Raw genomic sequence first — 26,026 nt, 5'->3', positions numbered from 1 at the left:
CTGAAATACACAGAGGGTCCAACACCAGTTTTAAAAATACATTAACGAGGTATTCCCAGCTCTTCAATTAATAACGGTGACTGACTGATTCATGATTTTCAAACATTCACCCGAATTTTAAAAAAAGAAGGAAAGGCTAATAGCAGAAAAATCTATCAGTGGTTTGTTCCCAGGGTAACGGTTTCGGAGAGACTACAAACGACTCGGGACCCCTTGCTGCACGCACCATGCACCGCGTCTAGTCAGCGTGAGGTATGTTGGGAATCTACTGGACCAATTACCTTGCACAAGAGAGGAGGTGGTCCGGCAGTCGGAAGAGACTGGGGCTGCGGGCCACATCCCTGGCTGGGCGCCAGCCCCCATGCAAAGAATATGGCTTCAAGGAGGACCCCTGTCTCTGAGAAATTATAATAGGGCTAACTGACGCAGTCAGGAATGCATCTACCCAATTTATGTGCTACAAAAGTCTAAAAACTGTCGGGAGACAGCACAGCTCACACACGGAGTCAAAGTTCTACATTGGTCTGTAAACTCCCTGACAAGAGACTACACTAGGAGGGGTTCGGTACGGATATTGCTAGGTTCCCAAAGGAAAAGTTTTTAAAACAGACACCGTGGCTTTGAATAAAGTATTGCTCTTCTTTAAAATGCTCAGTCATTGCTTTCCAAAAGAAGGTGTCAGAGTGGTGTATCTGAAAGTTGGAAAGCCTCAGGGGGTCACAATGCTCTTAAGACCAAGACAGAAATTGCCATTTCAAGCCAGACAACCTGATGGTTCTAGAAGTCAGAGAAGAAATCTTGAGGGCCCAAGTGAATAATAAGTGGAGCGACGCTCAGAGGCCGGCAGTAGGGGCTGCCAATGAAAAAACCGCCTACAGTGGAGAAAAGAGCAGAGAAGCAACACTTGCTGTTAGTGTCACAGAATTTGGTGAAGCCAAGAGCTTCATTTATATTTCTCTGCTCTTTCAGCTGTAAGTGGAATTTTCATTACAAAATGGAGGGGTGGGGAGGGCAGAAGGGGGGGAGGGGGACACTTAATTCATTACAAAATTTCAACAGTTGAACTTGCATGGTTACCACTTCTAACAAAGGACTGACAGCTCAATTATTTTAAGTAAAGCAGAGAAATGTAAAAGTTTGCAGCAACTGGGCAGGTTTACAACATGGTTAGTAACTTCCAACAAACAACAAAATTAAAAAAAAAAAAAAGACTTGGTAGAAACCATTTGAAATGACTGCCATCATGTTGGAAAACAGCACAGCTCCCTTTGCACCATCATAGAGGGGTTAAATTATGAAGCTGAGTCAGCTACTTCAAAAGAATTTTCTAAAGAGAAATCTCCAGAGAGATTCCAACTTGGAATGCAAATTTGACAATCAATTTCAAATAACAATCCGGCTGCGGCTGCCAATTAATAGTATTCCAAACACAGAGAGGACTATTGTAAATATTGAATTAATAAAAACTGGACCCTACCAGCCATGCTTTTTCTTCTCAGTGATGGCTCTGTTTCATCCATAGGTCAGCAAAATGAGTCAATGAAACATGAAAACTCCCAGCTGCAATGGGCCCTCAGGTTTATGTCTAGCCACTAATGCACAGGATGAGAATGGTAAGTTCACAGCTATTTCTAGCAAGTGATGAGGTTTTATTAAAGTATCACCCACCACTAATAAAGACTAAAGGTCAAGGAGAAGTAACAAGCCACTGTGTAATAAATCCACATCTGAGAAGTGACACTAACTTTGTTTCAAATTGCCCGTCTCATTCTCATTTGGTGGTCCCAAAGAAATCTGGTACATAAATTTGCTGTATTTTGCGAAGCCCATTCTCACTGATGACCACTACTGGGCTCTGAGAAACAGAATTTAAGAGGGAAGTGGGAAGCTAATTCATACTAAGAACAGACATTTTTAAGACACAGCAACTTAGAAATCTCAACACGGGACCACACTGGTGCCTTCATGGGGGTGAGTACCTTAATGAAACCATTACCTTCTAGTAAGATCATCGGCTCTCCAAACAAGGCGAGAATGCAGGGGAAGGCTCAGGTCTGCACCCTTTATAGGACAGCACAATGTTACGGACTGATCATTTTTCACCAGCTTAATCAGATAAATTTTAAGAAAAACTTAAAAATACATGCTGACCCATGGCTGAAACCTGTCACTTTTCACAGCAGCACTCAACAAGAACTGGGACGATCGAAGAGCAAGTTTTATGGGGACCCTGTTGCTGCTTTAGATTCTGATGTAATTGAAGAGGAAAAGAGACCTTTCAATGAATCCCAGAAAAATCGCTAATCTTCTATCTGCATGAAAAAAGCCAGGGAAGTGAACACAGTATCTTACAGAGTGAAGAAGGCCACAAGAACAAGAGAGGGTGATTGATCGATTAATTTATTCTCTTTTAAAACTTGGAAATTAGGAAACTAAAATAATCACATTCCTCCTTCCCCATCTCTGGGTAGTGCCATCATTTTAAGAAGCAATGCTTGGATAACAGAATATACCTTTATCACGGGGATGCCCTTGTCCAGCAGTACAAAGGGCTTACAAAGTAAGTAGACTGGCTCAGACTAACAAATTGCCTTTGCTTTGTTTTAGCAGTTTCCTTACAAATGAATGGGTTTCTAGGGCTAAGTTATTATTAGTTTTCAATTCCTTGTAATTTGATACCAAAACATATCAAAAATAATAAGCTAAAACAATATTCAAACCCATATTTTATTGGCTTTAATTACACACTTCAGTATTTACAAAGTTAAAGTTTAAATGAAAAGTCTCTATTGTATTAAAAAAAATAACTACAGCCCAAATTCAAGTGCCCTGGGGCAAATACATATCAATCAGAGCTAAGAATCAGTGACTGCATCAGGAACCAGGCAGTACTCTGTGTTACAACAAAGCAGTTTATTTGTGATCAGTGTTTGAGACTCTATACATCCTTCACAAATTTAATTTTACATAATCTGATACTCCTCTTAAAACTTAAACTTTGAACTGCTAGACTTATTTCCCTAGAACAGAAGGGCTGGTATAAGTTATTTTCCGGAAATGAGGTACCGTTTCACAGAACTAGTTTCTTTTTTGTTTGTTTTCAAGTTTTAGAGAACTAAATTTGCATTTGTTAAAATCAAAAAGTAGGAAAGATGTTCTTTACAAATAATTTTGATCAAGTATGTGTTCAAAGAAAGCAGGATAAAAAGGCTTTTTCTCTAACATTCTGTATTGTACTGGGTTTGTTGTTCAATAGGAATTAGCTTCTGTCATTTGCTAAAAGAATGAGTAGTGGGGAACAGGATATGTTGGGAATTTCATAACGGGCAACAGAACCATTCTCTTGGGTAAACCTACAGAGAGAAGAAACGGAGAGGACTCCAAATAAGTTTAATAATCCAATAAAAATTTCAGGAAAAAAAAATCTTACAGTAATGATCATTAACCTTTTCCAGATTAGTCAGTCAACATGAACCATTTTGGAGGAGACCCACAAACCTCTCCTGTTTTGAAATTGCTAATATTTTGATAATTAGTATTTTCCACTTGAAATTAAGATGGCTATGTCACAGGAAGAATGGTATTCAGAAAGCAATTTCATTTGTGTGAGTGGCCATGAATTCTCAATACCAAAAGCAGTGCTCTTGATAAATATCTAACGGAACTCCCGAAATCAGTAATCGTTCTCAATTTGGCACATCACACATTGTAGGAGAAACAGGGATGACTGTCAGGACTCGAAGCACAGCTTTCTGTGCAGGCCTCAGCTCCCGGGAAACACAGCTCCAACTGGAGTCGTGACCGGGTGTTTTATCTTCTTAATGGCTGCCGCGGGCATTGGCATGGCAAATCTGGAAAGATTAACTACTTTCTTAATTTTGTAATAAACGAGTTCTTGTGGCCTCACAAACTTCTGCATACTCAAGCATGATTTGAAATCTGCTCCTGTCTCTAGTCTAGTCTGTAAGCTACGGAGAAATCACAAAGCAGCAACAGCAGGTATTCAAGAGCACCAGATGATCAGAGGGAAATTACCCCACATGCAACAGCTTTACAAAGGCCAAAAGACATATTTACCTTACAGCCAAAATAAAGCATTGTTTTAGTAGGTTGGCATCACAGTAACATTTAAAAACCAAATCTTTTATGTGAAAAATGGGGGCATCAAATTTCACCAGCTTTGGAAGTCAGTTATATGGCACATGGAAGGGAGGAGCCTTCTGAAGTGGGGGCTCAGAGGCCGCAGGGTGAAAGTACAATGTTAGAGGAAAGGGAGGAACAAGAGAGAAAAATTAAAAAGACCAAGGAAAGACATGAATGCAGCTTAAAGCCCAGACATACCCATGTTTTAAAGAGAAAAATTCAGCCCTAGTAAACTGTACTAAAGAACGTGAGATTTCCGATGTCTGGAGGAAAGGCGCAGAATTAACCACCGGCCCTTAGCAGGCAGATGCACTGGCGCGCACACAAGACACACCACCATGGGACCAGTGAGCCAAAATGTATTCGGGTCAACTGCCCGGGCCTAATTCACAGGAGGGAGGAGGTGGTCATGGTACCCAGAAGTTGGCTGCATGATAAAAGCAAATGGCCAAAACAAAAGGAGCTAGAGAATCTGAATTTAGAGGAAATTCCGGGTAAAAACATTTTCTCAAATGAGTTCTCAATTCCTAGTCACCCCACATCTGGGGACCTGGGGACTCTGGGGACCAAACCTGAGCGCTCCAGAGGAGACATTCAGGTGAAGGACGAAACCCCAGACTTGGCATTTTGCCACAGAGAAGACTCACCCCAATTGTTTGACCCTTGCGGCTTCTCCACATTTTCCCAGTCTAGCCTAATGGGGAAAGTGGTCAAACTGTTCACTTTCTCTTTATTTCTTACAGTTATGAAATCAAATGAAGCTTCCACTTAGCAGTGTTTTAAGGACCCAACATTTTCATCGGAACAAAAAGGGAAAAGCTGATGCATGAAGAGAAAGCATTATGAAGGGTCCTGAGGCTCGTGCGGAGGACTAACACCACAAGGAGCGGGACATTCAAGGTCCTTCCCCACTGTGCACGTGCACGCCGAGCCCAGGGCCGCACCGATACGCACTCACACATGCACAAGCACACACTCTCTTCTGCTCTCAGTGGCACACATCCTGCAGACGCTGACCTGGAACATGTAGCGCCCGAGTTAGAGAAAACGTCCGCGAGGGCATATCACTGACTCCAAACCCACTGCCTCCATTGCCACATAAACTCATTCAAAGGTTACCCAAAGGGCCACTGAGGTCCATTTCTGCATATGCTTTTATTTTTTATTTTTGGAGGGAGAGGAGACACTCCTATGATTTTGTAACATGTACCACAGACTCTGGGCGGGAAGCACTTGAGTGTCACTGCGGTGACATGCCGTCACACGCTCGGGCCCATTCATACCACCTCTACAGCAAAATTTCTGGAGAAGTATGCTGGCTACAAATTTGAAGTGAATATTTCCTAACCCTAACTCAAGTCACCCAGACGGTTGCAAGCCAGAAACTTCAATGCAGCCATGTAACCAGCGAGCAGTCAAGCTGGAAACCGGGTATGGCCCTTCAGTAGCCTTTGAATGGAGTATCAGTTGGCTGTAAGAAGAACTACTTAAAATATTTAATTTCAATATGGTCAGAAACAGGCAATTAGAACAAGCAGTCCTTCAATCAGGCAAAGCAGAGAGAAGAGCAACTCCAACCAAACCAAGAACCACAAGGTTGTGGCGTTTTCAAAGGGAATTTAAGTTGGGTCACTAGAATGAACAGGTCTGAGATCCTCCGATTCATTTAAAGAAACCCTGGACACAAACTGTGCTTTAGGTTGCTGTGACAGCATTGCTAAGAGGAGAAAGGAGAAAGGCGGTGTACATACCATAGGCAGGGGCAGCTGTGCTGTAACCATACGGTGCTCCATAGCCTAGTGCAAAGAAGAAGAAAGATCAGTTCAGAGCAGAGGGCAACCAATCGGTACTGGCCCCATTCACAAGTACTGCCTGGCCCAGCACCTTGGGCCTTGAGGACTTCTTCCAGATGTCGGATGAATGAGAACTACTCCCAGAATGGCCAAACCCTCCATTCCTGCTTAGCATGGAAGCTTTTCCCCATGACCTAGAAGGGTCTCCTGACCTACCAGAATATCCTGTCTCTCTCCTTGCACTTATGACACCGTGTTATAATTATCGACTCCTTGTCTGTGTCCCTACTTGAGTGACAGACACCAAGTCTTAGACCTTTTTTTTTAATCACATCAACTTAGCAGAAGGTCTGGCACATAGTAACCACTCACTAAATATAATCTGTTGAACAAATTTGTCTCCTCTCCCTGAACTTAGAATCACTCAAGTTAACCAATTTCTTTAAAGCTGGAAAGCAGAATTTCCCAGGTCTCTTCAGAAAACAGTGAAAGGACAGGCTGAGGCCTCAAGTGCTGCTGAGCAGGCATGTGGATCGGGTTGTGGGCTTGGGGACAAGGTCCATGTCTCCTGGTATCTGACTTCCTGATCCTAGCCACAGTCTCTCAGTAAAGTTGACCAAACTGACATTAACCTCTGGTGCCTATGAAAAAGGCTCATATTGTGCATCTGAAGAACAGCGAAGCTTTTGAGCCAATCTGTTCTGGAACTGGTTTCTTGTATGTCCTTAAACATGTAATTTCTGAGTTGCCTTTTCATGCCTGTAAAATGAAAACTCTCCCAAGCTACTTTATATAGTGTTGTAGGGATTAGAAATACTGTGCTAATAGAAGCCATAATGTTTAATCTTTCAATAAAACAACTTTAAAAATATAAATACTAAATTGCTTGGGTAAATTTTTAGGGAAAATTAGGTTCTAAAACAGAACAAAATCTACATGGGCCCTTCACACTGTACCTAAAACAAATCAAGTCCTTTTAACATTACAAGCTCTCTTTCTGTAATCTTTTCTGCTGCTTGCAAGATTTTTTTCTTCTTCTCTAGCTGCCCAACTGCAACACGTCCTGTAGATCAGGGCCAAGTGTCACCTCCTCTGTGAAGTCTCCTGGGTTTGCTGTCTGCTCCTTTGCGCCCCTCCCCCCACAACATTACAGCTTGCATCATAGTGCACAGTGTTTATGCAAACGTTTGTTCCTACCCCATATGACTTTCCAAGCATTCAGCAGGGCAGATGCTAGTCACCTTCAAATGCCCAGGCCCAAATCTCTGGCTTGAAACAAAACACTCAAATGTATGCTGAATAAGTAAACTGCTTTTAGGGACTAACGGAAACATTCCCTAAGAGATGGAAATTTTCACTTTTTAGTCTATACTTAAGTCACATAAAACTGGGGATAATACAATGTAGCCTTCTTTAGTCTTAATTGGAGTCTTTGGTGCTCCCTAAATCCTAGAATTCAAGAGGAGGATACAATGCAGCTAAAAGCAGCAGCAGGAAATATGCAGTAGGAACGGAGGCCAAGAGAGAAATTAATACTTTAAAAAGTTTGCATATCACATCTATTCCGGGAAAACGTAGCCAGCTGGATGACTAAGGTTACAGTTTTAAGGGTTTTACCAAAACCTCCTTAAAGAGAGAGAAGACTACAACCACTAAGCTGGCACTGATCAGGCTGTAGGGTTTGAACCCCGACTTCACTGTCACTAGGCAAGGTGCCTTCGTGCCTGTTATGTCACCACTCTGTAACTGAGCTGGCAGGGGAAGGTAATTAAATAATGTATGTAAAAATACTACAGTCCCTGCTGCACAGAATACACTGCGCAAATGGCATATAACCTATTCGTAATCTAATTGACCTAATCTGAATCTTCTCTGGGCTGTAAAAGAACTTCATTTTTAAAAGCTTCACGAGATAGGCCTTTCACAGAGGTCAACGCGATGACATAAGAGAAAAGCTACTACAGAGGCAACGAGCCTGGCAACAAGCATCCGTGCGCGCACGCACACACACACACACACACAGTCCTTCCCAATGACTGCCCCTAGATGATGGGTGGGAGGTAAGCGTCCATGACCAGGTGACTGCCGGTGCTCTCAGACAGAGGAAGCCCCCACTGAACATGGAATCAAAGGCAAGAAAGTTCTTCTCAATAACTTGCCTATTATTAATACAAGCTGCTTTCTTGAAATAATGATTGAACGAAAGAATATTCAATATCAATAGAAACGGTGAGATGCACGGAAGAGTGTCTTAATTTGGGACCTATAAACAGAGTCAAACCACAATGAACCTTTTCCTCTCCCATCTCCCTCCCACCTTCCCATCCTTCAGCATTCTTCCTCTCCTTAAACGGCACAGTCACTGACCCAGTTCCTCTTGCTAAAACAGCTGGGAGAAATCCTTGAAACCTCCCTCCTTTTCATTCTCCACATTAAATCCATTAATTGTGCTTCTCAGTCTGTCTTTAATGTGGTTGCTTCTTGCCACCCATCTGCTTCCCTGCACCCACTGGGGATACCTGCACTGTCTCTGGCCTGACCTATGAGTTTATCAGAACCTTCTAACTTGTCTTCTCACATCTACTTCTGTACCTACAACGCATTCTTCACACTATAGACAATGATCTTTACAGGAAAGTCTGATGTTGTCATCTCTCCCCTGAGAACCCTTCACGACTTTCCACTACACTTAGCATTCTAAGGCCAAAACCCATACCTTGGCTTCTAGGACTGGGTTGAGTGTCTAGCTTCAGCTCGAATCACTCCCTGTCCCTGTGGTTCCTCTCCTCACCAGCCCCCACCCAAAACACACAGTGCTCTCCACACGAGAAGACATTTGGCCTTCCTCCAATCCTTCTCACCCGTCAAGTTCCCTGGCCCAGCAGTGTGCTTCCTCTGTACAACACTTGGCCACCCTAGTCTTCTCCAAGTTAATGCCTCCTCATTCTCTAAAGCTCAGGTCAAGTGTCACTTCTTTGGGGGAGGCCGTCAGGCCCCAAAGCCTAGACCCAGTTTCTCTGTTAAATTCTCTCAAAGAACATACCCTTGTCCTTCATCACAACCTTCTCAGTTGATAACTGTGACTATGATCAGCCTGTCTCACCTTTAGATCATAAGCTGCACAACGGTAAAATCCCAAAGCAGGCACATGTTACTTCAGTGAGCGAATATCTTCATTATAGGACACATCTTTGAGGGATCAACTCCTACAAGTATAATTCCCAAACCATAAAACCCACAGAACTTCCCAAATAGCCTATGCTAACTCTTTCTTAGAAAGAAAGAAAGAAAGAAAGAAAGAAAGAAAGAAAGAAAGAAAGAAGGAGGGAGGGAGGGAGGGAGGAGAAAACACATACACAATCTAAGTGAACTTCTTAGCAATGTTACATAAAAAAATAATGATGGGATAAGATCCAATCCTTCAGAAAATTTCATCCCGATCAACAATTATAAGCAGTCTACTTGTTAAGTGAAAAGTTCCATGCGTTCAATATGGCAGACGACCTGACTTTAATGAGACAGTTCTACACCTACTGCTGAAATGACGGACGTATTAGAACAGAAGGCAGAAGGAGGGCATCTTTTCCCATCTCCCTCAAGCCATGTGGTAAAATGGAAAGAATATAAGCTCTAGAACTGCAAACACCTACATTCAAATCTCTGCTCTGCTGTTTGCTATGTCTCAGACTGAGCTAGTTGCCTTCTCTCATTAAACCTTAGTTCCCTCACCTAGAAAATGGAAATAACTTCTACTTGAGGAAACACTGTGAAGATTAAAAAACAATTAAGTGAAATCATATATGCCAAAGTATCTGTTGTATAGTAAGCTCTGGATAAATAAGTTTCCCTTTTTCTCTTTTTACACTTCTGTAGACCTTCGCTGGATCCCACACACTGAGTTGAAGAAACGCTATTAACACTAGGCTACACCCCAGTGAGGGAGTCTCTCCGCAGCAGTCTTCCTCTCCTGTCACACCCACCCACCCTCTATGTCCCGCTGAATGCACCCTGCTCACACGTGTGCACACTCCTCAACCTACAGAGTATTTATTAGCTTCCTCATTGTCAAATTATGTCCTCAAGTGTAATATTCCTTCTCTGTCACCTCCCTCCAGGATGCCTCTAGTCACTGAGCAGATTCCAGGAGAAAACCTGGACTCTGTGATATTCTGTAGATTCTCTTCTTCTGAACGTCCATGCACACCCATCTTACACCTACGTTATGTTTCCAGGGATCGTGTATAACCCTGGAGAAGAAAAGACATGCTGTTCTTCAAAGTCTGGCCCCGACGAGGAGGCAGACCTCTTACAGGCTATACTCTACCTGGAGCTATGTAGCCAGGAGCAGCTGTAGCCCCAACAAAAGCTCCCCTTGTTAGAGTTCCTCTTCCTCTGCCCCGAACAGCTTGGACTGCTGCAGACACAGCTGTATTCACAACACCCTTTGCCTGTTAAAAATAAAAGATTTTCATTACTGAGAGAAATAAGAACTAACATCCCACCAGCCCTCTAATGCACAACCTCTATGAGAAACTTGAGCCTGCAGATGAGTCAGTGAGTCATCTATGACCTTGAACCTTTAATTTATCATCTGTAAAACAAAAATGACACCTACTTTACAGAGCTGTTCTGAAGAATATTCGGGCACATAAAAGTATGCAAATAACTTCTTCTTTCACTTGAGGGTTACTCAGAAAGTATTCATTTTCTACACACAAATTTCAGTAGTCAAATTACATCCATTGTATTTCAGGCCTAACTAAAGTAATCACAGACACTTGATACCCAGGTTTGAAATCCACTGAATCCTCCTTCCAGAGACAAAAGCTACACAACCAACCGCCAAGAATTATCTGTGAACCTGAGTGGAGTTTTGTTTTTTTTCTTTGTTTGTTTTGTTTTTTTTAGATTTTTTTTTATTTATTTGTTTGACAGATAGAGATCACAAGTAGGCAGAGAGGCAGGCAGAGAGAGAAGGGGAAGCAGGCTCCCTGCTGAGCAGAGAGCCCGATGTGGGGCTCGATCCCAGGACCCTGAGATCATGACCTGAGCCGAAGGCAGAGGCCCAACCCACTGAGCCACCCAGGGGCCCCCTGAGTGGAGTTTAAAAAAAAAAACAGAACTATGAAGGAAAACCAAAAATGAGAACTCCAGGAAAGTCATGTGATTTGTGTCTACACCTTCTGCTATGTGTGTATGTGTGTATGTGTATATACATGTACCAATCATTAAACAAATACTGCCTCTAAAGTGCCCTCTTGCTCTAAAATGCCATGGGACTCTGGTAAAATCATAAATCTCTATGTCTATCAGAGTCTACCACTAATTATACAATAAGGATAATGATACACACTTTGTTTTACTTCAGAGGAGAAAAGGCCGTTGAGAAAACAGCAAACTCTGAAAAGCAGACTAGATAAGGACAAACAGAGCAGAGGGCTGCTAAAACATCCCTTTCCAAAACTGAAATTTTAAGAAAATCAAGAACACCTAGTTTTCAATGAAATGTTATATTTATTTTTTTTACTATAAAGACACAACAGGGGCATGTGGGTGGCTCAGTCATTAAGCGTCTGCCTTGGGGTCTTGGGATCGAGCCCTGTAGTGGGCTCCCTGCTCTGCGGGAAGCCTGTTTCTCCCTCTCCCACTGTCCCTTTGCTTGTGTTCCCTCTCTCATTGTCTGTCACTCTCTGTCAAATAAATAAACAAATTAAAAAGACACAACAAAAACTCAAATAAAAAACTACCAGAATTCCCTCCTATAACCAAGGTGCAGAGCCTCAGAGCTCACAGTGGAATAAAGTCAACGGTATCTCGAACAGTTTAAACATTCAGAGCATACACACTCATGCTGAAAAGCCATCATCTTTTATTTTTCATGAGAGCACCTCTACCACTAGCATAACTGGGGAGAAGACAGTTTCAAGGTCAAATGTATCATGCACAGGGATCAGCCATTTTTCTGGTTTTTTGGGGGGGTTGGGGGGGAGGGATGCAACCCACACATCCAAAATAGACTGCCTCCTGGCTGTCAAGCATATTGAACACAAGAGTTTCAGAGCTTCCGGTATGGAAAATTTCTAAAAATGGGTGAGCCTCATGTAGATAACTTTTTTTTTTTTTTTTTTTTAAACACAGGTTAGTCCAAGTAGTCAGGAAGTAACAATCTGGTGGGAGCAGAGTAACTCCACACAAACTCTTGTCTACTAAAACCAAACTGAACTAGTACCTAGTAAGCACTCGCTTTCTAAACTCTAACATTAACTGACCCAAAACAAGATGTAACTCATGGTAAAAAACACCAAAACAAACAAGGCAACAATTATCTTTCTACTAATTTAGCACATTTCCTGGAAGGTTTTAGGGAAATAAACCAATTCTTCTCTCTCCAAATGTGTATCAGGGCAATTTAAATGCTTTATTTGTATTTCATCTCAGTAAAAGTTATCCTTGGTTATATTTTGAATCCTAGAATGTAAGCAATGTTTATTACAATAAGTACAAGACAAGACAAATGTCTAAGATGGCTATAATCCGCAACAGAATGCCCACAGTCTTTGGAAGGAGAAGAATCGAGCTGAAAGAGACCCTACCATCAGTTAGCTGTGGTACTAAGGGCAGTGTCTGTATCTCTTCAGGCCTCATTTCCTCATCTATAAAACAAGATCAACTCTAGCCAGAGTTGCACTCAGCTTATGTAAAAGAAACTAAACAAACTGTTTCATTCAGAATCTTAAGTAATCTTCCTCTATTAGTCTAAACATTTTTAACTGACTTGTTTCTATCACATCCTCTATTCGGAAATTATTGCCCCAGCACTCTCCACCAGGGAGAGAACTATCTTATATTTAGCAATGTATCTCTTTTGCCCTCATAATCATGCACATAGTAAATGACTAGAATATATTTTTGAATGCATAAATGAATGAAGACTCTGTTGTCCAAAAGCATGTAATTAGGAGGCCATCTTTCCTAAAGACTTTTTACAGTCCTGGGCCTTCAGCAGGACTGACATGCCCATGTCAGGAATGAACAGAAGCTGTATTACGTCAAGTTTTACTGTGGCGCCCCCAAAGGAAAACACAAAATAAATAATGCAAAAGGACAAAACTGGAAAGGAAATGGAAGTGCATCTTCAGACTCTGATGAAAGTAAGCCTCTACACTCTTGGCAGTTTCCCTAAACAAATGCTAACACCTCATTACAAGTCCAGATCCCTCAAGGCTCTACCTAACCAAGAGTGACTGAAAGCCCCCAAATAATGCTAATAGCTTCTTTTTAATATATAATTTGCCTATGAAGACCACAGAACAGGGAATAATACAGTATTCATGATCTAACCCAAAGAAAAGGATGCCAAATGCAAGAAACAGAAACAACTTCAGAAAAAGCTAAAGAGGCACCAAGAACAGAAAAGGATATTTAAGTTTGGTAACTCATACCTGAGGGATAATCTTCTTTTTCTTATTATTTGCTGCATTGGGTCCAGAAAACAGCTTCTCCAGGGCAGCTAAAGCTGCACTTGCCTTTGCCACTTTCTTATTTGGACCTGCACCTCTGAATTTCTGTCCATCTACTTCTACCTAAAATCAAGAACAACACTATGCAATTATCCCATGCAATTCCTCTGTGTAGTTTTAATTTAAATGTATCACAACACAGAAAACACCAAAAGTCAAATAGTGCCACAAGAATTAACTCAGACTAAAACTTTTTTACATATAAGCCAAGGACAGCCGATGTCTGTGAGGGAAAGCTCGGTCGGCTTGAACGTAGGTACACACCTCCATTACAAAGCGTTTGTCATGGCTTCCACCAGTCTCCGAGATGAGTTCATACTTAAGACCTCTTCTTTTCTCATTGAGCTCCATGACAGGATTTTTGCCACTTGCTGTGAGGATAGGGCCCTGAGTTCTGACCTAAAAGGAGGTTCAACCAAGTAAGATTTTAAAGTATTAAATTTCTTACTGATACAATTATACTATGTTTTGCTTGAAAAGAGGCTCAAAAATTACACTTTAAAGCATTTAGAGACTAGGATGTGATCACCTCTACATACAAAATGACAAAATATCTTTAAAGGTATAGAAACTCCGTAAGCAATAAACATGGCAGTCAGTCATCCAGCCAGCCTGCCCCTAAAGTAGGGCTGTCTCAACACTGTTCAAGAGCAATGTGGCCTCGCCATTACATGGTACTCTAGGATCTGCTCTGTGGTGTTCATGATCTAAGAATAATACTTTAAATGACTAACAAAGTGGACAGAACAGTTGAGATTCATATGACACCTGAGTATTCACTGATTTTCAGCTTGAGGGTTATGAAGAAATAACTCAATTTGGGAGATGGGAAGAAAATGTTCCTACACAGCTCTCAGTTCTCTCAAAAGAGACTTACGGGCACCTAAGGTAAAAACAGTAGGCTACAGACTCTGGATTCTGAAATTTAAAAATAAGAGTAAAAACAGTCACTCCTTGCTCAAAGGAGCTAAAGTATAGTGGGAGGGACAGACATAATCACTGTAAAACAGTGTATTTTATAGAACAGATGTATGTTATGAAAACACAGAAGCAGCACTCATTTTCTAGGGCAATCAGGATAGTTTTCCTGGAAGTGACATTCAAACCTGAGCTTAAACCTTAAAGAGGTAAGCAACAGACCATGATAAGGTGGAAACAAAGAAGAAGGGCATTCTTGACAGAAGAAACAGCCATGGAAAGGCCCAAGAGAAGGAAAGAACATCTGTTCGGGCAATGGCGAGAAGCAGTTTGGCTGTATAAAGGAGTGAGCACAGGAAGGTAGGACCTGTCTAGAAATGCCCTCGATGGTGCCAATTCATAAAGGACTTTGCATGCCATGCAAATGAGCTTTGACTTTGTATGAATTATGGGAAGCCACGGAGGGACTTTAATCTAGAAAATTCAGGATTAGATTTGTGCTATAGAAAAGTTATGCCAGGAGTGGCAGAAAGAACTAACTAGAGGAAGGATTAAGACTAGACTAAGGAAAAAAAAAGGAATTCATGTAAGAATGTGAAGGCTTGAATGACGAGAGAGTGCAGCACCAAAAATAAAACAAACCACAAAATACTGCACCTATAATTTGGAGAAAGGACAGACCCAAAGACTGAGCACTTTTTGAGGTCAGAGATCATGTCTTTAATTCTACCATAGTAATTGCTCAAGAAATGTCGAACAAAGAAACGAATGCCCTTAGGGGCACCTGGGTGGCTCAGTCAGTGGTTAAGTGGCTGCCTTCAGCTCCAGTCCTGATCCCAGAGTCCTGGGATGGAGCTCCCCGCTCAGCTGGAAGTCACTTCTCCCTCTCCCTCAGCCCCTCCCCCCTGCCCATGCTCTCTCTACCCCCCCCCCCCAGATAAATAAATAAAATCTTAAAAAAAAGAAAGAAAGAAAGAAAGAAAGAAATGAATGTCCCAAACAATTATTATGTATACAATCCCAATGGACAGCAAGATTCTCTTAAACTATTCTATGCTGATTTGATAAGTGGTTAATGCTGTAGGGAAAGAAATGAAACACTGGATAACTTTTCAAGACAATTTTAATAAACATGCCTAGGTCTTCTGCAATTTAAAAAAAAAATTTCTTGAAGAGTTTTTGTAATCTACATTTTTTAAAATTTCAAAGCAAATTTCTAGTCTTCATCTTTAAAAGATAATGAGTAATTTGTGAAACTAGGTCTATGGTAATCACTCTCTGCTTTCCAAATCTGAAATCACTTTTATAAAAATGAGTCAAGACATACAAACATTTGCATTTTAATATTTTAATTTTAAATGAAGAGTAAGGGGTTTCTTTCCCCCAACCTCCATGCCATTACTACATTACTTAGAAACAAAGCATACAAGTATTCCTACCAAAGGCACCATACATGCACGTGCCTGTTATCAATGCAGCCCACACTGCTCGCTCTCTCTCCCTAATTCCCCTGAACTTAACAGTCTCAGCTCATAATTAATGAGCTCTTTCTTTTAGAAGTATTTGTAACACTGCCTGCAAAACATCTTGCTCTGCCTGTGACTATCACCTGTGAATGACTGGTCCTCTGAAAAGCCAGGTGCCAGGGCTCCTCCACAGTATCTCACGAAAAGTCAGATGAGGCTTCCATAGGCCTCAGCCTCCATCCTTCCCCACACACTGGCCCAACTGGCACCTCTCAAACCTGTACTTTCACAATCCCAGGTCATCAGACCTCCTATTCCTTTGACCCCAAATGCCTTCTTTCCACCTCTTCTCCGCAGAGCAAAATCCTACACATTCACCTCAAACTTCACTCACATTTTACTCCCTTTGATTTACAAGTGTCTGAGTTTCCTAATCAATTCTTCTTTTGAGATTTTACATTATTATGTTCACTTTGCCATCATAGTACTTATCACATTACATTGTAATTAGTTATGGATATCTCCTTTGTCCTTCTTGTCTGAGAACGTTTTAAGGCTCTGGACACAATTTCTGCAGCATCTGGCGGTAGCAGGCACTAAACGTTTATAGACTGAAAATGTTATGGCCCACTAAGTGTTTGATAAATACTCATTCCCACAAATGAAAAAGAAAAATTTTTAACTTAATTAAACTCTTGCTGTTACTTTACAAATATTCCTTATGCAGAATGCAGTAAATAAGGGCTCCATGAATTCCCAAAAATGCTGTATATAGTCAGTACTTAGATTTCTGTCCCATTCTATTACCTGTGGCAATAAGCTCATTTGTTAGAACTTACTCAGAGTCTGAGGAACATCCTAGATCAGGCTATGCCTTCCTCAAGGCTAGATCGGCTCCATGATGACCCAGTGCCTCCCACAGCTCAGCACAAACTTCAAATAATCCTAAATTTCCTCTGCTAGACCTTCTGGTTTTTTACTGTTTAGTTATTGTTGATATATTTTAACTGTGAAATACTGGAAGGAACTTCCAAGGCCAGCAAAAGGAAAATGCTAGTTAAATTAGAATACATTCATGTGTTGTGCACTATACAGTTACGTTAACAGGTTTTTTAAAGTTAAGTTGGGAAAAAAAAAAAAACAAGATGTAAAACTGCATGACTGCCCGCCCCACCCCCAAAAAAAAGGCTGGATAAAATTAAACCAAAATACTAATAATGGTTGCCTCTGGAATATATACATTTGTATAGGCTTTTGATTTTCTTCTTTAAACTTTTCCACATCTCTCAAATTTCCTACAATCTAAATACACTCTTTTTCTAAGGAAAAAAATACATATAAATATACCTCTAAGGTACTGGAGGTTTCAGTTGTAGAATTTCCAGTATTATTGCTTGAGTTTGAAGACACTGTTTCATTTTTGCCTTCATTATCTGATTTTTCATCGGAACTCATACATTCAATATCTGCGTCAAAGCCTGTTGGGTATCCCATTGCTTGTAACACCTGTACAAATTACAGTAAGATTCAGTTTTACTCAAACATCAGAAACCACAGAGAAGAGATGAAATAGTGAACACAAGTTTCAAATCCATAACATCTGAATGCACGAATCAGCTTGCAGGAAGTGCAAGAGGGCGCTAAACCTACAAATCCTTGGTTAAAGTTTACCTACTGAAGGTTCATCACAGAGAATGGGAAAACATCCTCAGAGTAATAAGGTTTAAATAAAGGATTAAAGAAATGCAAACCTGAGGCTACTACTGGCTCATTTAATTTGAAGGCCGGAGATAGAGAAACAGAATAGAAACAGAATAGCCACTTTCAACCAAGGAGGTGAGGGGAAAAGTAAACTAACAAAATGAAAAAGCACAATGCACTATAAAGGAAAAGACCTGGCAGTCTAATCCTGCATTTCTTCTCTGGTCCTCAATTTTCCAATCTGGGAAACAGGAAGACTGATTAGTTGATCTCTAAATTCTATGATTTGATCCGTAAGGGGAAATTAGCACAGAAAGGAAATCAAGAAGTCTTCATGTTGGAACCAGTTTGCTTGTTAATTATATAATATCTGAAGCTTTCTACTACTGACCTCTTTGCTTTCAATTTAAACCATAATCAATACTTGAACGAAAGGATTCAGTCTCAAGATTTATTTGCTATACTAGGTGAACCAGGAACAATATTGGGTTTGTATTTCAGACCCTGCCCCTCAAAGCCTAGTTACATTATGGCTTCCTCCAATGTCCATTCTACTTATATTACCATTTAATGCCTGGCATTTCTTACCTTTTTTAAAATAAAGTTTTCTGAAGAGAGAGAGAGAGAGAGAGAGAGAGAGAGAGAGAGAGTGTGTGTGTGTGTGTGTGTGTGTGTGTGTGTGTGTGTTTGGGGGCATGCACGTGCCCATGAGCATACACACATGTAAGCATGGCTTTTAGTATCTCCTGCCAGGTTATACAGCTTTTTAGAGGTTTACAAGAAAATACATTACAGCATTTTTAAAAGCCTCTTTCGAACAGGCTAATATTGCGCTATCAGTTACTAATTTAAAGGTTTATATCAAAACATATGGATAGGTTCCTAAACATCTCTGTATTTGTTTCAGCTTTTGACTAATGTTTTAAGTGCTAGAGTGTAAAAGCAATGTCATAATTCTTTACTATTCCAACTATACTTAGTGTCTCAAAAAACAGTTATGATAGTCCCACAAATGAAAGACCAGGCAACCCAAACTTTATAAACAATGGCATCTTCTGTAATGGATTCTGCCAATATAAATAAAATAGTACATTGGTAAAAAATGGATGTAAGTAGAACTCTGTACCAAGAGAATTTGAAATTAAATCACCTAATTCATAAGGAAACTCTGGCATTCTGCTGAACATTTCAAATCATAAGTCAATTCTTTGTAATCACTGGAAGAAAGCCAAGAACATCTTTTCAATATTTTAAGTTTTAGAAGTTCTCAGGTAGTACGATAAAACTAAGTATATCAATATCATTTGGTTTCTCCTCATCAATATTTTATAAAGAAAACACCTCCACTGTATGAGTCCTGTAAATATGCTCTCCCTGAAAAATCTCATCTCTGAAAGAACAGTTATCAGTTTGGAATGAACACTAGCTAATACAGGCTAAAAGTCAAGAGTCACAAATAAATTTGATTTGTTTATTCCAATAAAAACTGAAGACATGCAGCTTTTCCAAATTTAACAAAGACAGTTAAAATACGTCTAAGGTGACTTACTTACACCACTTCTCCCTGTGCTTTTCTCACATATCATATTCATTTATTTACTTGTTATTGTAGCAACATATTTCACTACACTATAGTTTATAAAACTGATGGATAATCTCAAGGGATACAGTGTATTTGCAATACTGACCAACTAACAAAAAATGTCAAATTACATCATTTTCCTATTATTAGCTAGTATATACTACAAAAGTTTAAAAAAAAAAAGTAATGAGTTCTCAGACCTCTAAAACCAAAGTTTGCTTGGAATCAATACTGAAGTCAAAAAATTGATACATCAATAAAGTTAGCTTCAAGTGTCTGGTGAACAAATCAAATCTAATAAACGTATCAATTGGGCTGAAAAATCACAAGATTATTCCTGGAAACAAGGTGACTGGGAAATCAGTATAACAATGCCTCTTTTTCCCCCCTAGAAGGTGGTTAAGGTTGGGAAAGCTGATAACCTCAAAGACTACAGGACAAAAGTGAAAAGAAAACACACGAAAACATACTCTACTCTATAGCTCTCCACTCAAAAGAAAGTCCTATTCATGGCTCCTGGATGGTGGAGAGCTGAGGGCTGCAAGAACCTCTCCCAAAGAGCCTTCACTCCCTGCCCTCTTCCAGCTGACCTTTTCTCCACAATGACTAAGATTCTTTTCATGGAATATGGCTGATTATGTTCTTTGTGAGGGACTATTGGAAAAAAAACACTGGAAGAGGAAATCAAAGATTGGCAACAAATCTCCATCGCTTCTGGGTGTCTGCTGCTGGTTGGTCAGGCTCCTGTGGCAGGAACCACTTTTTCGTATTTTGTTTTCATTTGATTCTCTGGTGTGATTTGTCATGACAGGTACAGACTCCTACCAAGTTTACTTAGTAGTAAGATATCTAAGGATTTTTATCTAGCAGGATCTACTTTATAAACATATATTCGATATTAAACACTCTCAAATTCATTTGTAAAAGAGAACTTGAAACTTGTATATAAATGGCAAGTTGGCAATATACATAAATGCCTGACATATATATAATAGAAAGCCCAATACCTATTTAGTGAATTAATGGATCATTCAAATATGCCCTCTTCTTAATCTAGAAATTTCATTCTGGAATGTATCCTTACTTGTTTCTTTTGTTTTTTTAACGTAAACTCTACACCCAACATGGGGCTTGAACTCACAACCCCAAGATCAATAGTCGCATGTTCTACCAACAGAGCCAGCCAGGTGCTCCTAGAATATATCTTAAGGGATAATTAGACTAGTTTAACTTTAAAGATATAAAGCACCAACTGGAAGCATCTAAATCTAAAATCATCAGTTCCATTACAGTAGATTGAAAATAAATAAATATTAGGCCAGCACTAAAAAGGAGAGCAATCTTTGTGATAACTATAAAAAAAACTCATATTCTTAGATGAACAAAAATATTTGTTTTAATTATATATTTTGTATACACACACTACGTAGGTCCCACCATTCCTTATCTAAAAGGCTTGGGGCCAGACTGTTTTGGGAATTCATAGTTTTTCAGAGTTTAGAAAGCTAATACAAAATATTTACTATATATTTTCTGAATCCCCAGTTGAGTTCAGATGCTATCCCGTGTTTGTGCAAAGAAACATATAAAATAATCACACTAAATGGAATAATGAAGACTAAAAGTAGCTCTACATCAATTCAGGTCAGGTTTTCCCATCAAGTGAGTTTTCATCAAACCTCGGAAATTATTTTTCATTTTCAGCGCATTCTGGGTTTTGGAATTGCAGGTTAAAAAAGGTGTGTGGGGGGCCTTGGAAAAGTACATGTCAAAATGTTAATAGTAGTTATGAGAACAAATAGTATCTAAGTCCTGTCATATTACAAAATCTGCTGTTCTTAGTCCCCAAACTTTACTGAATTGCAAGTTGATGGGAGGCCACCAGCTTACATTAAAGGCAACTATAATAACCCACAAATTGTCACCACATATAATGTTAAAGGATGTCACTGCAATCCTTTTTTATGAAGACCCCTCAAGGAGAATGCCCACCTGACCTCTACACCAAAACAACTATGATTCTTATAATCAACTGTTCTTACGTCTGTTCTTAAGCCACTGTGAAGGGATATTTCACAAGATTTTGAGTCAGATCCTAGAGAACTGAGATTTGAATTTGTGACTCAGTTTCAACATTATAGCTAAGTTATTGAACTGTATTTTTAGCTTTATTCCTGGATTCATTTTTTCTGCCTCATTTTAAACTCATACTATTTCATCATACTTGAAGTGCCCCTTTTATAAACAAGACACAACATAAATAGTATGTTGTTTTATATGTTTACAGTTTAGTTATTATTTTCCTACACTGTGCACATATTACCATCTGCCTTAACATTTATTCATTTGTGTATTTGCTGTCTGTCTCCAATCCTTTCCACACTAGAATGCAGGCTCTAGGAGGCCAAGGGCTTTGTTTTATTCACTACTGTATCCTTTGAATCTAGGAAAATGTTCACATCTATATTAATAATCCTTACAAAATGGAATGATCATGAAAACAGACCAATTCTATCTTATGCTATACAGTTACATAACAGAACTTTTCTTTTTAAAGATTTTATTTATTTATTTGACAAACAGAGATCACAGGTAGGCAGAGAGGCAGGCAGAGAGAGAGGAAGGGAAGCAGGCTCCCTGCTGAGCAGAGAGCCCGATGCGGGGCTCGATCCCAGGACCCTGAGATCATGACCCGAGCCGAAGGCAGAGACTTAACGCACTGAGCCACCCAGACGCCCCTAACAGAACTTTTCTTAAATTAAAATTGATCTTTGACATTTCTACATTTGTCTGTAAGACAGCAAGTGTACTAAAAATTCCAGGATTTAGGGACTTTCTACAAACCTACATGCATGATTGGTTGGTTTAATCCGGGACTGTATTCCCTACAGAAATACTCTGAAATACAGAAAAGGCACCAAATGCATGAAGATAATAATTAAATTCATTTATGACCGGAAAAGTCTGCAAACAGCAAAATATTCAATGAACAGTAAAATGTCTAAACAAATAATAGTATATCCATATCACATTAATCATACAGCCATTAAAAATTATTTGTGAAGGGGCGCCTGGGTGACTCAGTGGGTTAAAGCCTCTGCCCTCCGCTCAGCTCATGATCCCAGGGTCCTGGGATCAAGCCCCGCATCGGGCTCCCTGCTCAGCGGGGAGCCTACTTCCTCCTCTCTCTCTGCTTGCCTCTCTGCCTACTTGTGATCTCTGTCTGTCGAATAAATAAATAAAATCTTTAAAAAAAAAATATTTGTGAAGATTTTAATAATATGAGAAAACAGTGATGACACAATAAATGAAAAAAAAATCAGAGGATAAATTATATATACTGTGAGCTCAACCAAAACAAACATCCTATATATAAATATTAATGATCTGCCCCATGGTTTTTGTCTTTACTTTTCTCTGCATTTCCCAAATCCTATATAATCAATACATATTATTTCATAACCAAAAAAGAAAAATTTTGTAACCTAGAGGTGACAAAAATCTTTAAATCATTATCATTAAAATCTTTAAAAATTCTGTTATTTTCGAAAAATAAGCACCTTACTTACAACATAAAAGAACAAAACCCTGCTAAATAAAAGCAATACTGTACCTTCACGGCTACATGAAGTTTTGCTGTTTTCTTGGATGGTCCTGAGGCTTCATATGTTGTTCCGTCCACATCTACAGACATTGTGAAGACCGGGGCATGGACAGGGCCAGACTGAGACAAGAGCTTATACTGAAGCCCAGGCCTGATCTGATTGAGCCTCATTAGTGCATTCATAAGGTCTATTGCTTTACTATCCAGAACTGTTTAAAACAAAAAACAAAACAAAACAAAACAAAAAGAATGAGATAAGAAATTAAACCATTTTGTTTTTTAATCTATGCATCCGTAGATTCTAAGTGACCACTATAAATTCACCAGGCTTTAAAAAGTAAGAATTTGAAAACACATATACAAATTATTTTCACTTCATAAGTAATTGTAAAATCACTTTAATTATACTAACATTTCATTGTACAAGTGATGTGAACTACTATAGCATCAATTTTAGTTTTCAATACTAATATATCTGAAGCAATGAAGCCTGAAGAGAAAATAAAGTTATCTAATCATCAATCTCTCAGTTAAGATATATTCTTAAAACTCCAATTCAAATCAATCAAATTTGTCACTTTGTAATTTTTATTTTCCTATCTGAGACTACAGATCTTTTCACATCTCTAAGAAGAAAGGTTTTATATACTTTTCCGTAAGTTTCGTTTCATCTTCTTATTGGGATCTTTATCATCCCCTAATCCATCTTCAAATGGCCTCTTCAGAGCTGAAGACCCAGCACCTAAAAAAATTATAAGAGATTTATTATCAGTCAAAACAATGTGTGTACTTACTCTGCCAAATGTAGCTAATATGTTCAGGAAGGAAAATCTTAGGAATAACAAAGACCACAGTACTTTCACTGATAAATTACCACATATATAATTCTATAATAGCAAAAATTCTTAAACGAATCTTTATGAAATAATTTAATACTATCCCTTTATATCAGTATTTATTTTCCTATTTATTCACATGTACTGATAAACATTTGCACAAATATCTTTGCATTTTTTACACCTGTATATACATGAACAGGAAAAAAATCTAGAAAGATATATATCAAAATGTTAAAGGCAGTTATCTCAGGGGAAGGACTTATTTTTATTTATGTCTTTTCAGATATGTCTGTAATTTATTATTTGTATAAATTTTTAAGCCCACATATTAAAATCTTACTCTTTGGGGACTCTAATTCTCATACTACAAACCACTCTTTAATCTGCCTACTCAAATCCTACTCACGATTTTATTTACATAATCAAAATAACGTGGTACTGGCACAAAAATAAACACACAGATCAATGGAACAAAATAGGAAGAAAACCAGAAATAAACCTACACCTATATGCTCAATTAATCTTCAACAAAGCAGGAAAGAATACAGAATGGGAAAAGGACAGTTTCTTCAACAAATGGTGTTGGGAAAACCGAACAGCCACACCAAAAAAAAAAAGAAACTGGACCACTTTTTTACATCATACATAAAAACAAATTCAAAATGGATTAAACCATAAAAACCCTAGAAGAGAACACAGGCAATAACCTCTTTGACACTGACCATAGCAACTTTTTCCTAGATGTCTCCTGAGACAAGGGAAACAAAAACAAAAATGAACTATTGGGATTACATTAAAATAAAAAGCTTCTGCACAGCACAAGAAACAACAAAACTAAAAGGCAACCTATGGAATGGGAGAAGATATTTGCAAATGACCTACCCAATAAAGGGTTAGTATCCAAAATATATAAAGAATTAACACAATTCAACACTCAAAAACCAAATAATCCAATTTAAAAATGGACAGGGGTGCCTGATTGGTTTAGTCTGTGGAGCAAGTAACTTGATCTCAGAGCTGTGAGTTCAAGCCCCACGGTAGGTGTAGAGATTACTCCTAAGAAAAACAAACAAACAAAGAAACAAAAAAAAAAAACCCACAGTGGACAGAAGACATTTCTCCAAAGAACATATACAGAGGGCTAACAGACACATGAAAAGATGCTCAATATCACCAGTCATTAGGGAAATGCAAATCAAAACTACAACAAGCTATCACCATACACCTAACAGTATGGCTAAAATCAAAAACACAAGAAACACAAGAAACAACAAGTGCTGGTGAGGATGTGGAGAAAAAGGAACCCTCTGCACCACTGGTGGGAAATGCAAACCACCGTGGAAAACAGTATGGAGGTTCTTCAAAAAGTTATAAATATAAAACTACCCTCTAATCCAGCAATCATGCTACTGGGTTACCCAAAGAATTCAAAAACACTAATTCAAAGGGATAGAAGCACCCTGATGTTTACAGCAGCCTGATTCACAAAAGCTAAGATATGGAAGCAACCCCCAAGTGTCCACCAACAGATGAATGGATAAAGATGTGGTGTGTGTGTGTGTGTGTGTGTGTGTGTGTGTGTGTGTGTAGATAAACATACGGTATATCTCATTCTTTATTTTATATACACACACACCCCAGAATATTATTCAGTCATAAAAAAAGAATGAAATCTTGCCATTTGCAAAGACACAGGTAGAGCTAGAAAGTATAATGCTAAGCATTAAGTCAGTCAGAGAAAGACAAACACCATGTGATTTAACTCACATGTGGAATTTCAGAAACAAAACAAATGAGCAAAGGGGGAAAAGGAGAGAGAGAGAGAGATTAAGAAACAGGTTCTTAATTATAGAGAACAAAGTGATGGTTATCAGAAGGGAGGTGGGGTGAGGGCTGAGTAAATGGATGAAGGGGACTAAGGAGTGCATTTGTCATGACAAGTACCAGGTAATGTACAGAATTGTTGAGTCACTATATTTTATACCTAAAATATAACACTGTAAATTAACTAACTAGAATGAAAATAAAAACTTCAAAAAAAGATTTTATTTACAGTCCATCTTCAACTTTTCTCTCATCTCAACTTTCTAAAATAATTTCTGTGTTATCAGAAAGTGTCACGTGCAGTCTTGTGCCATTGCCTACTTCAAATACAGAGATGTTGTATTTCCACTACACTGGAACATCAAAGATACTTTCTCCTTCTCTTTTATTTTATAAACTAACATGAGGGCTTATAAATGATATAATAGGTATGAAAAAAAACTAACTGAACTGATTACCAATTTCTTGAACAAAGCAGCTAGCTAATCACACTGTCAGGCATAAGGGAAGAACTTAGCTGTCCAAGTTCAAAACAATCAGGGGAAAGCTCATCAGTATGTGTAAGGACTTTAAAGAACTCTGTGTCTTCAACTTAAAAGTTCGTTGCTGGGGGCGCCTGGGTGGCTCAGTGGATTA

At 39.1% G+C, this 26,026-nt stretch overlaps 1 protein-coding gene across 4 annotated transcripts in view; it reads right to left on the bottom strand.

Moving 5' to 3' along the window:
* The window catches only part of LOC123953228 (spermatid perinuclear RNA binding protein), a 147,314-nt gene that overhangs the window by 12,536 nt on the left and 108,752 nt on the right, over nucleotides 1–26,026 (bottom strand). For 2 of the 4 annotated variants that reach the window (XR_006820840.1, XM_046023288.1), the window contains exons 10-16: nucleotides 23,377–23,469; nucleotides 22,737–22,936; nucleotides 17,188–17,346; nucleotides 13,721–13,855; nucleotides 13,379–13,519; nucleotides 10,261–10,384; nucleotides 5,895–5,939 (exon numbers count right to left, since the gene is read on the bottom strand). Coding sequence is in view for 3 of the 4 variants with exons in the window: in XM_046023288.1 (XP_045879244.1) it covers nucleotides 5,895–5,939; nucleotides 10,261–10,384; nucleotides 13,379–13,519; nucleotides 13,721–13,855; nucleotides 17,188–17,346; nucleotides 22,737–22,936; nucleotides 23,377–23,469 (897 nt within the window). In the remaining variant the exon portion in view is untranslated. Of the gene's footprint in view, nucleotides 1–10; nucleotides 873–2,898; nucleotides 3,354–5,894; nucleotides 5,940–10,260; nucleotides 10,385–13,378; nucleotides 13,520–13,720; nucleotides 13,856–17,187; nucleotides 17,347–22,736; nucleotides 22,937–23,376; nucleotides 23,470–26,026 lie in introns of those variants that run through there. The other 2 variants (XM_046023286.1, XM_046023287.1) reach the window with 2 other exon arrangements.

This window comes from Meles meles, chromosome 11 (assembly GCF_922984935.1).
Source record: "Meles meles chromosome 11, mMelMel3.1 paternal haplotype, whole genome shotgun sequence".
Taxonomy (NCBI): Eukaryota; Metazoa; Chordata; class Mammalia; order Carnivora; family Mustelidae; genus Meles; species Meles meles.
The sequence above is the reverse complement of the archived record's forward strand: the minus strand, read 5'-3'. Positions and strand labels throughout refer to the sequence as shown.